Raw genomic sequence first — 12871 nt, forward strand, 5'->3', positions numbered from 1 at the left:
GAGCAGAGAAGGGAGAAGGGGGTCGGGAGAGAGTGAGAGAGAGGAGCGAGGGGGCTGCGTGGCATCGCGGACGGGGTCCAGGGCGACGAGGGGAAGGCGGCAAGCAGGAGGTGGCCGGGGCATCGCCAGCGCTCGCCACCGAGCAGCTTCGGGGCGAGGGGGAGGAAGACGACAGGGGGGGAACGCCTGGTGGGCTGGGCCGCACAGGAGCTGGGCCGGCTGGGCTACCAGGTGAGCGCCAGGTAAGGTCTCTCTCCTCTCTGCTTTTCCTATTTCTGTTTTTATTTATTTATTTTGTTCTGTGTTGTTTTAGTTTAGTAAAATACTAAACCATTTATAAAATCCTGAAAATAGTTATGTGGCTAGAACTAAAATATACCAAACCACATAAAATGTTCCAGTATTATTGGACATATATTATCTATATATCAAATATATATCCAATGCAAATAGTTATTTATTTAATTCAAAGGCCCAAAATAATGTTTGCAATATTTTTTTGAGTTTTACCTCTTTGCAATAGATACCAAAAATATTGTTTTGAGTTTTACCTCTTTGCAATATTTTCAGAGACTAAGAGGAACATTTTCTTGGACTTCTTTGAGGAGATTTTAATGTTGATCATTTTTAGAAGGTTTCTGAGGCTTGAAAATTCCTCAATTCAAATTTCATTTGAATTAAAACATGATGCTCACATGAGGTCTAGCCTAGTGCATAACAGGACCAGGGATGTGACAGATACTTGACATTAGAAAAGCTTTAGCAAACGAACTACACGATCTTGTGCTATGCTTAGGATTGGGTCTTGTCCATCACATCATTCTCCTAATGATGTGATCCCGTTATCAATGACATCCAATGTCCATGGTCAGGAAACCATAACCATCTGAGCTCGTCAACCAAAGGCTCACTAGGGACATGTTGTGGTCTATGTATTCACACATGTATTACGGTTTCTAGTTAATATAGTTATAGCATGAACAATAGACAATTATCATGAACAAGGAAATACAATAATAACCATTTTATTATTGCCTCCAGGGCATATTTCCAACAAAAATATGAAGGAGAGAAAGGATGCAGGTCTCAGAAGATGGAGATAGGCAGATCCATATGTTTTGAGGAGGAGGACTGCAGTGGACTACAGGTTCCACACCAAAGAGCAACAAGATTTTTATGAGACAATTTTGCTGGACAACAAGCCCATTGTAAGTGGCATTAGATGGGTTGATTGGAAATACATTGATGCAAATGCAAATCATTTCCCAGGAGTGCATGACAGCTTCAAGTCAAATGGTGTTGATGACTTTGTTGGTCAATAGTTGACAAAGTGGAATGATGAGCTCATTATGCAATTCTACTCAACAGCTCATTTTTATCCTGATGGATGGATTGTGTGGATGACTGAAGGTCAGAGGCACCAATCTACAATTTATGAGTGGGATAAGCTCATAAATGCACCTGAAGAAGAAGAGAATGACATAGATGTTTATGTTGAGAAGAAGAAGGGTCATAACTCCATGGCCAATATGTATAAGGGAATTCCAGATAAGGCCTTGGAGATACACCAGCTTGGGTCAGTATATTACTTGTTGTCTGGTTTGGCCACCATAAAAACCATATTGAGCCACACTCTGTTGCCAAAATCTGGAGATCACATGATGACCAAAGGCCATTCCATCAACTTGTTACAGATGTTTGATGTTCTGCCACAAAAGTTCAAGGTTATGAGCTTGATTGTTGAGACAATTAAGAGGACAGCAGCTGACTAGAAGAGATCATGTGGGTATGCTCCACACATCCAAGAGTTGATCAATTCCAAGATGAAGCAAGGAGTGTATCTGTTGGACAAAGAACATTTTCCTTTGCGGCCTAACTTTGAGGACAACACTGTTGTCATGGGTGCTGACGATCCCACTTCTGTAGAAGCTCATGAAAAGAGGGACAAAGCTCAAGCTGAGAAGGCAGCTAAGATACCAAGTGCAGGAGAAGCTTCACAAGTGTTCCTCAAATCAAAGCAAGAGCAGCTTGGATATCTGATTCAAGCAACTTTGAGGATTGAGAAAGGTCTGGCCACCTTCACTCAGAACCAGGAGAGCTTGGAGAGGATCTTCAAGACCAAATTCTATGATCTTGATTTGCAGGTCGCTGAGATACAAACAGCAGTTGAGCAGCTCCAGGAAGAAGTTGAGGAGAGGAAGGGGAGCACAACCACAGATGCATTTAACAGAGTGCCTAGGGCATGGAGGTCTGGAGCAGTGCTAGTGCCAGATTCCAGAGCCATAGTTTCAGCACCTGCAGCCACGACTCTAGTTGCCCCTCCAGTGGCAACCCCTCTAGCTCCTACATCATCTACCGATGCATTCGTCCTTGGAGTCATCTCAACGCCACCTCCCGAAGATCAAGCCTAGATAGATGCATAGTACTATGCATTTTCGAGCTTTTTGGTAACTTGTTGCCAAAGGGGAGAAAGTGTATAGCATAGGCTTCGGAGAGAGAGAGAGAGAGAGAGAGAGAGAGAACTTTGATTCTTATTTGCTCTCCTCCTACTTTATTTGCTTGTTTTCTTGGTTGAGATACTTAATGCCTGTGTGTGAGATACTTGGTATGATCATGTGTTTGATCATATCATACTTTATGCTTATGCTTGGATGAAGATATTGTCTATCTTTATGTATGATCATTCACTTTGCCTTGGTGATGAGTGCATGTTTTACATTCTATCATTTTGAGCGCTCCACCAAGATGTATGTGACACGGAAGAGTAACCTATGATCCTAACAGATTGTGCATTTGCAGTCCAAAGCAAATTTTAAACAATGCAAAAATTTAGGGGGAACTCTTGCTTATCACATACTTCTCAAAGCGACGATATACTTCACTCTTATTATCTTTTGTCAAAGCTTTGATCTATATGTTGTCATCAATTACCAAAAAGGGGGAGATTGAAAGTGCAACTAATCCCTGGGTGGTTTTAGTAATTCTTAACAACATATAGCTCATTGAACTAATAATCTTTGAAGATAATTATTTCAGAAAGTTCAATGATTGGCATGGCATGGACTAGGGATGTGGACCCCTCAAAATATAAAGGACACATATTGGCAACAAGCTCAAGACTCTACCTTTTTCATTTAAGTGATCCAAGATCGCATTGAGTCTATAGGAAAGCTAATACTATTAAAAGGGGATGAGGTGTTGCTTAATGGCTTGCTTTCTCAAAATGCTTAGTGATATGCTCCAAAAGCCTCAACCACTTTCCCACTTCCACATTTGTCCTAAACCTAAAAGTCAAACTCGGCCCCGCCAATTTTATCTATCCGGCGCCACCGAGTTCAGTTGACATAACCACTGCGACAAACCCTAATCACTTCGATCTCACCGATGGGATCTCGGTCTCACGGAGATGGGATTGCAAACTCTCTGTTTCCCTTCGTAATGTTTCGGTCTCACCGAAATGAGCGATCGGTCCCACCGAGTTTGCAATGCAAACTTACTGTTTCCTTTTCGTAACGCTTTGGTCTCACTGAAACGAGCGGATTGGTGCCATCGAGTTTGCCTGAGCAACTCTCTATTTGCCTATTACTAAAATCGGTACCATCGAGTTTATGTGATTGGTCTCACCGAGATCAAGTTATGCCTTAACCCTAGCACATTGGTCCCACCGAGTTGATCGTATCGGTCCCACCGAAAACCCTAACGTTCATATTTTGACCTGGATCGATCTGGCCGAGTTTCTTGATTCGGTCCCACCGAGTTTGGGAATCTATGTGTAAGGTTAGATTTTGTGTGGAGGCTATATATACCCCTCCACCCACTCTTCATTCGTCGAGAGAGCTATCAGAACATATATACACTTCCACTACTCATTTTCTAAGAGAGAACCACCTACTCATGTGTTGAGACCAAGACATTACAATCCAACCATATGAATCTTGATCTCTAGCCTTCCCCAAGTTGCTTTCCACTCAAATCATCTTTCCACCATAGCAAAATCTGTGAGAGAGAGTTGAGTGTTGGGGAGACTATCGTTTAAAGCACAAGAGCAAGGAGTTCATCATCAATACACCATCTATTACCTTTTGGAGAGTTGTGTCTCCTAGATTGGTTAGGTGTCGCTTGGGAGCCTCCGTCAAGATTGTGGAGTTGAACCAAGAAGTTTGTAAGGGTAAGGAGATCGCCTACTTCGTGAAGATCTACCCAAGTGAGGCAAGTCCTTCGTGGGCGATGGCCATGGTGGGATAGACAAGGTTGCTTCTTCGTGGACCCTTCGTGGGTGGAGCCCTCTGTGGACTCGCGCAGCCATTACCCTTCGTAGGTTGAAGTCTCCATCAATGTGCATGTACGATAGCACCACCTATCGGAACCACGCCAAAAATCTCCATGTCTACAATTGTGTTTGCTCCCTCCAAACTCCTCCATTTACCTTCATATGCAATGATTTACATTCCGCTGCTATACTCTTTGAATTGAATGTGTTAGGTTGATTTCTTGACTAGTGCTAAGTTGCTAAAATCTGCCAAGAACAAAAATTGGGAAAAGGTTAAGTTTTTATTTGGTCAAGTAGTCTAACCACTCCCCTCTAGACATACTTTCGATCCTACACCAGCACCAAGCGGAGCGCCTGTGCGACGATCATGAACAGAACACGAATCAAAGTCGAGAATGACCCTACAACTAGAGTCAACAATCTAACCACCAAATATGAGCCGCATGGTAAGTCGAGGAACATGAGCTAGAGAGGGAACATGAAAAGAAGAAGTGGTAAGAGTGCTTCGACTAGCTACAGAGAGGGGAGTGCCATTAGCCGTAAGAACACAAACATGAGACTCGACATGTTGAACGGAGGTCAAAATTGAAGAATCACAAGACATGTGAAAAGATGCTCCCATATCAAGAATCCATGGGGATGTACCTGAATGGGTAGAAGGTGGTTTCTTAGTGCCAGAGGAGTCCGTTACGGAACCTCCAAAACCTGTCGATGAAGAGTCCCAAGCAGCAAGCAGGCATCGCAGCTGCGCAATCTCATGCGCAGACAGGGACACGACGGAAGAGGTCGAGGTAGAAACACCTGCCGACGATGAGCAGTCGCCACCAGACATGGAAGTCGCACGTAGAGTCGACCGAGAGTAGCGGGTAGACGTAGAGCGGCCATCACTGTGTGAGGAGTCGCCATAGAGCGAGAACCTTCAAACGCGGAAACCTATGAAGCAGGCGGACAAGCACCAAGTACCGATGGAAGGCACCTGCGCGAGACGAGATCAGTGTAGGGAACACCAATCACCGGAGACCGAGGAGAGACTATGCCCGATGACAACATAATGTCCTTTTTTACTCTCTCTCTCTCTCTTTTTTTCTCTTTCTCTTTTTCTCTCTCCCTCTCTCTCTCTCTCACGAGCTAAAGAACCGATCGGTCAACCCCAGATGGGATCGAACGAGCTAGGAAGCAGACACGCTCGGGGGTCGGGATGACCAACGCCACACAAGGGGCCACGGCGGGGCGCCGACAGCCAGACGAGGGCCACCGCCAGGAGGAGTCGCGGCGGGAGGACAAGGGAGCCGCCGGATCGATGGCGGGAGCGGACGGGCAGCTGGCGGCGACAGGCGGACGGGGCGGGCCTGGGAGTGCCGGCTGGCAGAGAGCAGCGGGACCTGCGAGAGCCGGCCTCCGGCGGTAGCGGCCCGACCAGGGAGAGCCGAAGGCCAGCACGCAGTGGCCTGACCTCGAGCGACTATCAGAAACGAGGCAGCGTCAGCGGCGGCGGCGGGCCGAACCAAATCCCGGCGGAGGGCAGAGGGCGGTAGTGGAAGCCGACAGCAAACAGCAAAAGGCGGCATGGCGGCCAAAACAGGTCAGAGGCGGGCGTATCGATCTGGGATGCAGGAACCAGCGATCGGAACCGACGAGGAACGTCGGCTGGGCGCGGAATCAACGACCTCCTTTGTCTAGATCCCGAGATCGATCTCTCATGGACGGGAATCGAGGAACAATGGCCAGGCAGAATAGAGCAGCGGCAGCAAAGGAAACGGCACGCACGAGAGGCAACAACCAAGCAGAGGCAGGAGACGATTTGGAGCAGCGCGGCCGGGAAAGGATGATCGCGGCAGTGTGATTGGATCGAGCACGAGTTGCAGCGTGCGAAAAAAAACATAAAGCTCTGATACCATGTTAGGGAAATATTGAACTTAGTATTATCAGGAAGCAAAAGCCATCATATATACATGTACAGGGGATGCCAAAGGCCAGAATACAAAAGGCCAAATGCCACAATAAATATAACTCAAACACTGATACGTCTGCGTCGTATCTACTACTTCTAACGTTTTTCCTCTTATTTTGGATTCTAATTTGCATGGGAATGCCAAATGCCAGAATGCAAAAGGCCAAAGACCACAATAAATATAACTCTAACAATATTCATTTTGAAACATTTCATCAGCAAGAGGATGACGCACAACAAAGTGGCCCGCTTAGCTTTGGTGAATATTCACATGCACATATCCAATTGCTTTCCAGCAGAAGGGCAGAGCTCTTGCCGGTTACTCGAAATAAAGAAAAAAATTGAAACGAATGGAGCAAGAACTAAGAATCAAAGACTTGATACAATGAGAAAACTTGACCACAAGATCATGGAAGGGACGCAAACGTGTGCATGCATTTACGTACACACACACACACACAAAAACGAACATATATAGGCCCGGTCATAGGTTAGGTAGCTCACGCGACTTGTGATTTCCCTGCTTGCTTCCGGAACATGACTAGCAACGTTTACAAATAGCCAAACTGATCCACCGGATTGCCGCTAATTTGAAAACTGCCCTCGTTTGCATGTTGCAGCTTCTCCATATTTTGGTACCGACGAGACTCCGTTGCGGCTGTGGAGTAGGCCATAGCTGCCAGTTACTAAGAAGGGCATGCACTTGGCCTGAATCGGGAAATGGAAATGCAGCTCATCAAGGACCATTGGGCGCGCATTTGCTCAATGAGAAGTAGCTGGAGAAGTGGTTATATTACTATATCTACTCCAGTCAAGTTGATCTCTGTAATTCTTTCAATTGGGGAAATACTAACGTTAGGATGAGGCATGTATATGGCTTGCCTTTAGAAAAAGGTACACATGTTATTTATTATTCAGACATTAATTTACAACATACAAAGTAATTTGCGAGAAATGATATTTTACCATGTATGTGATATATCGTGTATGGATGCACACTCCTTTGCTGCTATGAGATTCGTGCTATGTTCTTTTTCATATAAAACAAAGTGAAACTTTAATCTTGCAACAAACAAAAAAGTCGTGCTATCAGGGTTAGAGCATCTCCAATAGGTGTCCTATAATAGGGCCCAAAAAGGTGGTTGGAGCAAATTTTGCAACACCCCAAACTGATATTTTACAACACCAAAGACCTCCAACTCCAATAGATGCCCTAAAAAAGGGCACCAGTATTGACGGAAATGCTTAGGATGGCCTCCTTGACGCATGCCGACTGCTCGTCGGAGCAGAGATGGTCGCCATGCCGGTGTTGAAATGCCTAGGAAGTCCTCCTTGACACCTTTCGGTCGAGTGTTGACCAAAAATCTGGCAACTTCGGACGCCGACCGAAACAACGGCCACTCGACTCGGTCGCGGCGGTGGCGTGGCTGCCCGCAGAGCTCCAGCAGCCCCTAGTCCAGCTACAGACGACGGTGACGAGCTGCGGGGGGCATCACGGGCTACCGTGCTCCGGCCAACAGTCGCATCACCCGAAGCACGCCACCGCGGTGGATCCCAAATCGACTGTCGACGCAACTTCAATGACGGGGTAGTGTGGCAGGATCGCGTCGGAGTAGGGGGAGGGCGGGCGAGCGGCGGTTGTGGGCTTCGCAGATGAAATCACAGCAAGCGGTGGTCAGGTGGATGGTTGGTGGCTCGCGCGTGATGCAACTTTGTTTTACTCCACTAGCCCAAGTGTTGTATATTTGCAACACTTTTGGTGCCCCAAATTGGTGGTGGTGTATATTTGGGGTAAACGTCTTTACAGATATAGGACACCTATTGCAGCACTATTTTGGCTCCAAAAAGTGGTCCTGCCTTCCCGGTGAACAGCAGTAATAATACGCCGAAACGTGAAGGGCTCTCTGCTAAACTCAGCACCGTCACGCGGCTGGCGCGACGGTGGAGAGATCGATCGCTCGCCTTCCCGATATAAAACCAGGGACCCCTCTCGGCGCACCGATCCGACGGCCTCCGCGTCCGGATTGGCAACGTTCCAATTAATCACCAGGCCCTAAATCTCCGGTGCGCGCGGGTTCATGGCCGCGCCGCTGTGGCCGCGCGCCAATGAGAGCGGCGGCTGGCCGGAGCAGGGCGGCGCCGGGCCGGGGGCGAGGCGGCTGGCCACGGCGCTGCTGTTCCTGGCGGCCGTCGCGCTGCCGTGCCTCGTGCTGTACCGCGCCGTCGCGCCCGGCGGGGTGCTCGTCCAGCCCGCCGCCCGCCTGCCGTGGCTACAGGCCGGCGCGCCGCCGCACGACGACGACGACGTCGACCTGGTACGTACGCACATTACGGAAAGCTCGGGCCTTCCTCGTTGAATAGTCAATCAGTCGTAGTACGCCAGGGAGCCTCTCCACGCCATGCAAAGAGTCCAGAGTTCTTGGTCAATACTGTTTTTTTCCAAGTAAATACAAATTTGTTGCTTCTTGCGCATGATCACCAGAAAAGCAGGGCGTCCGGTTCTTTAGGACCATGTAATTAACTCTCCTCTCGCTTAGAATTCCTCTTCCACCAGAGTTAATTCTGAAGGCATATTAATTGTGGCGAGCCGATGGTTGATCCTGCATGCAAACCTCGATCGGGTTTTACAGCAGTAATAATCTGAAGGGCCCTAATCTGAATGGTCCTCCATTAGCTCATGAAACATATTTTCTTGCATGTTTAACTGTTTTTATGATATGAGTATGTCCATATTGAGAAGAATATTTCAGACTGCCAAATTAACCAACAATTTAATTAGCCAGGGCCAAGTTATTGCCACTACTCGCAAGTTGAAACTGCAGTTGCAAAGTGCAACCGTTTTTACGCGTGCAATTTGTAATTTGTTGCAAAGCTAATTACTGATATACTCAGCTGTGCTATTGTGCATGAATTTAGCTCTTTTTTTTTGAGACATATGAATTTAGCTAGCTAGTCGTGGAAACGAGAAAGAGGCCCAAAGAGCATGCAGTACGATAATGTTTTGGTTCGGTAGGCCACGAGAGTTTCACATCACATTGTGTAACCAAAACCGGTGGCTCATGCCATATGCCGCTCAGTTCACGTTCTCCACGCATGCGAGTCATACGAGTAATACAAGGGAACCATCTATTTTACAGATACTTTTAGAAAAAACTATCTACGTACTGTATTTTACAGTCGATTGGTCACGATCTGTTCTTTTTCTTTCTTTGAGATTGCCACCGTGGTTACCAGAATCCACACGGGCACGAGCTGATTTGATGTGCGCGCGTGTTCGTACGTGCAGGAGAGCGAGAGCGAGGACGTGAGGCTGGAGCGAGTGCTCCGGGCGGCGGCGATGGCCAACGACACGGTGATCCTGACGACGCTCAACTCGGCGTGGGCGGAGCCGGGGTCCATGGTGGACGTGTTCCTGGAGAGCTTCCGGTTGGGCGAGCACACCCGGGAGCTGCTCGACCACCTCGTCATCGTCTCGCTCGACCTCGCGGCGCACCGCCGCTGCAAGCAGATCCACCCGCACTGCCTGGCGGTGGCCACGGAGGGCGTCGACTTCTCGGGGCAGAAGAACTTCATGACGGACGGGTACCTGCGGATGATGTGGCGCCGGATCGACTTCCTCCGGCAGGTCCTGGAGAAGGGCTACAGCTTCATCTTCACGGACACGGACATCGTGTGGCTGCGCAGCCCGCTGCCGCGCCTCTACGCCGAGGGGGACTTCCAGATCGCCTGCGACCACTTCACCGGCGACCCCGACGACGTCCTCGGCAACGCGCCCAACGGCGGCTTCGCCTACGCGCGCGCCAACACCGAGACGGTGGAGCTGTACCGCTACTGGTACGCGGCTAGGGAGCGCCACCCGGGCCTGCACGACCAGGACGTGCTCAACCTCATCAAGGCCGACCGCTACCTGGCCGAGGTGGGCGTCCGGATCAGGTTCCTCAGCACCGAATTCTTCGGGGGCCTCTGCGAGCCCAGCCGCAACCTCAGCGCCGTCTGCACCATGCACGCCAACTGCTGCGTCGGCCTCCGCCGCAAGATCGCCGACCTCACCCTCATCCTCCACGACTGGAGGAGCTTCATGTCGCTCAGGGGCCCCGACAAGCGCTCCGCCGCCTCATGGAGCGTGCCACGGAACTGCAGGCATGTTGCTTTCTGAATCTCATTGTTTGTTTGTGCTACTGTATGTTTCTTCCTTGCAGAGATGTTTTCTTCATCTGATGATATATGTCTTGTCCATACATACATGTGATGGTCGCTTTGCATTGCAGCCTGGATAAAGTGGAGGAGTAGCACAGGCTGAGGATCATTTGTTACTACAGAAGAATGGTAGACACCGGATTCGTATGCGTTTAGCAAGTGATTAGCTGCTGACCGAGGAGACATGGAGGCGTGTCTGTAAAGATTGTGTTCTGACAACATCGGTGCTTTCTTGTTACTAGTACCGTAGCCCGTATATTCACATATACATTCACTAGATGGCAGTTGCCAAACCTAGTGACCCTGCTCAAATTGACTGATTGCAATCGAATGTAATCAAGTGCTAATTGAGCTGCTTTCCGACTCCTTTTGTTTTGTTTCGTTTTGACTGCTTTTCTTTTCTTTTCTTTTTGAGAAGAGGTGTGGAATCCTACGGTTTCAGTTAGCAGAAACCAAGCAACTTAATCAGCTCAACCAAAGCTCTCTAATGAAAGAAATTACACTTATTCTTCGATACAACCCCCCTAAACACATCAACGCATGAGATTTCTTCGTACCCCTTCATTATAAAGGGTAGGATTGTCTTTTTTAAAATACTATATGGCGTTGGAGACACCCCTCGACTGGGCCGGCCCATTGATAAAAGGCTGCAGGGAGCACGACCCGAGATGTAAAAATTCACAAAATACATGCCGCTGCTAAGAATCGAACCACAGACCTCTTACATATGAAGTTTAGTCACTCACCAATTGAGCCGACTAATGTTTGTGAGTAATTATGAGAGTGCAAACTTAAGAATCTCTCCGGACGGATTTATCGGGCCTATGACCCGATATGGGAAGGCCACGAAAAACGCACAGAAGAAATTGGAAATAAATCTCAACTAATCACCGTTATTAATTAGGCCTATTAACTAATCTGTGCATGCAATGGCTACTGCCTGATCCAATCAAGAAGACCCATGCGCTAGCTTCCATAGAGAGACAAGGGAATGAAGGGGCGTGCTTAAATGCAGCAGCCTTTTTTTTTTGATAAACTATGCAGCAGCCTAGTAAACATGGTACAAGTTTGGTGCCTCTCAGACCCGATAAACCTTAGTGGAGGGAGTAACACAAAGGAAATTATGAATGAATTTTTAAAAATTGAATAATGTTTCATAATCCAACTTTTTTTAAACCACTTGAACTCATTTTGAAAACGTCATTTTTCATAAAAGCATGAACATTTAAAAAAATGAATAATGTTTTTTACAAGCATGAACATTTCAAAAAAATTAAGGAGATATGTTAGTTCAAAATGTTAAGAACATTTTTTCCAAGCAACATTTGAACACTTTTAAAGAAATATGAGGAGTGTGCAAACTTCAGGACTAACATTTTGAAAAAAATTGTTGAACACTTCATTTTTTTGGCTTCTTATATGTGGCTAATGTAACTTTGTGAATTTTCGGGAAAAAATCCGTGTGTTTTAACACCGGATTTTGTTTTGTTTTATTCTAGATTTTTTCATTTCCATTTTTTTCATTTGTGGGAATTAAAAAAAACAAATTCTTGAACTTTCTCATTTTCTCTAACTTTTTGGGTGATTCTTTTTAAATCTGCAAAAAAATTCAAATTCGTGAACATTTTTTCAACATCGATGAACTTTATTCAAATCTGCGAACTCTTGGGCCGGCCCAACAGGCGCCCGGGCGGAGCGATGCCATCGCTTATCCGGGTGGTAGAAACCAAAAATTTGGTTTTGTACCATTCATTCATTTTACAATTTTGGTTAGCAAACCTAAAAACTAAAATGTCAACCCCATACAACAACTGAAGATGTCGACAAACAGTGTGCTCCTAGACAGAGCCTTTTGGCCTACACGGGCACCTTCCGTTGAACATGGTCTAGTTTTAGACATTCTTGAGACCACTCTAATTTTTGCTAGCAGATGGGCATGCGCATGGTAGGCATCTATGCCAGATTTGAACGATTCCGACACCTTATGCAAGTTGCATGACTTATTGGTCATTTTCACCAAGAAAACTCCAAAAAATGCAAGAATTGTCGAAAACTCAAACAATTTGAGATGGTGCCTTGAATTGGTCATAAAAGCTCATGAAAAAATTTGGGGTCATTTGAAGAGGCCAAAGAAAGTACTCTCAGACGGATCCCATGTGACCTACCCGAACAACCTCCATTGAACATGGTATACTTTTAGACATGCATGAAATGACCCCAACTTTTGCCAGTAGGTAGGCATGCCCATGGCATGCAATCATGCTAGGTTTGAACGATTTCCGACACCATACGCAAGTTGCGTCACGTTCGGCCATTTGTCATCCATTTTTCATCGAGAAAACTCCATAAATTGCAAAAAAAAAAATCAAAAACTCAAACAACTTGGCATTGTGCCTTGAATTGGTTATATAAACTCATGGAATTTTTTGGGTCATTTCACGATGCCGAAAAAA

At 46.8% G+C, this 12871-nt stretch overlaps 1 protein-coding gene across 1 annotated transcript; it reads left to right on the forward strand.

Annotated features, from left to right (window-relative positions):
- Nucleotides 1-8119: 8119 nt before the first annotated feature.
- On the forward strand, nt 8120-10785 carry LOC123089400 (uncharacterized protein At4g15970). Its single transcript, XM_044511088.1, has 3 exons — nt 8120-8536; nt 9508-10361; nt 10490-10785. Exons 1-3 carry the CDS (start codon nt 8300-8302, stop codon nt 10509-10511), a joined length of 1113 nt encoding a protein of 370 aa, XP_044367023.1. The 5' UTR covers nt 8120-8299; the 3' UTR covers nt 10512-10785.
- The last annotated feature ends 2086 nt before the right edge of the window (nt 10786-12871 follow it).

The sequence above is a fragment of the Triticum aestivum genome, chromosome 4B (assembly GCF_018294505.1).
Source record: "Triticum aestivum cultivar Chinese Spring chromosome 4B, IWGSC CS RefSeq v2.1, whole genome shotgun sequence".
Taxonomy (NCBI): domain Eukaryota; kingdom Viridiplantae; phylum Streptophyta; class Magnoliopsida; order Poales; family Poaceae; genus Triticum; species Triticum aestivum.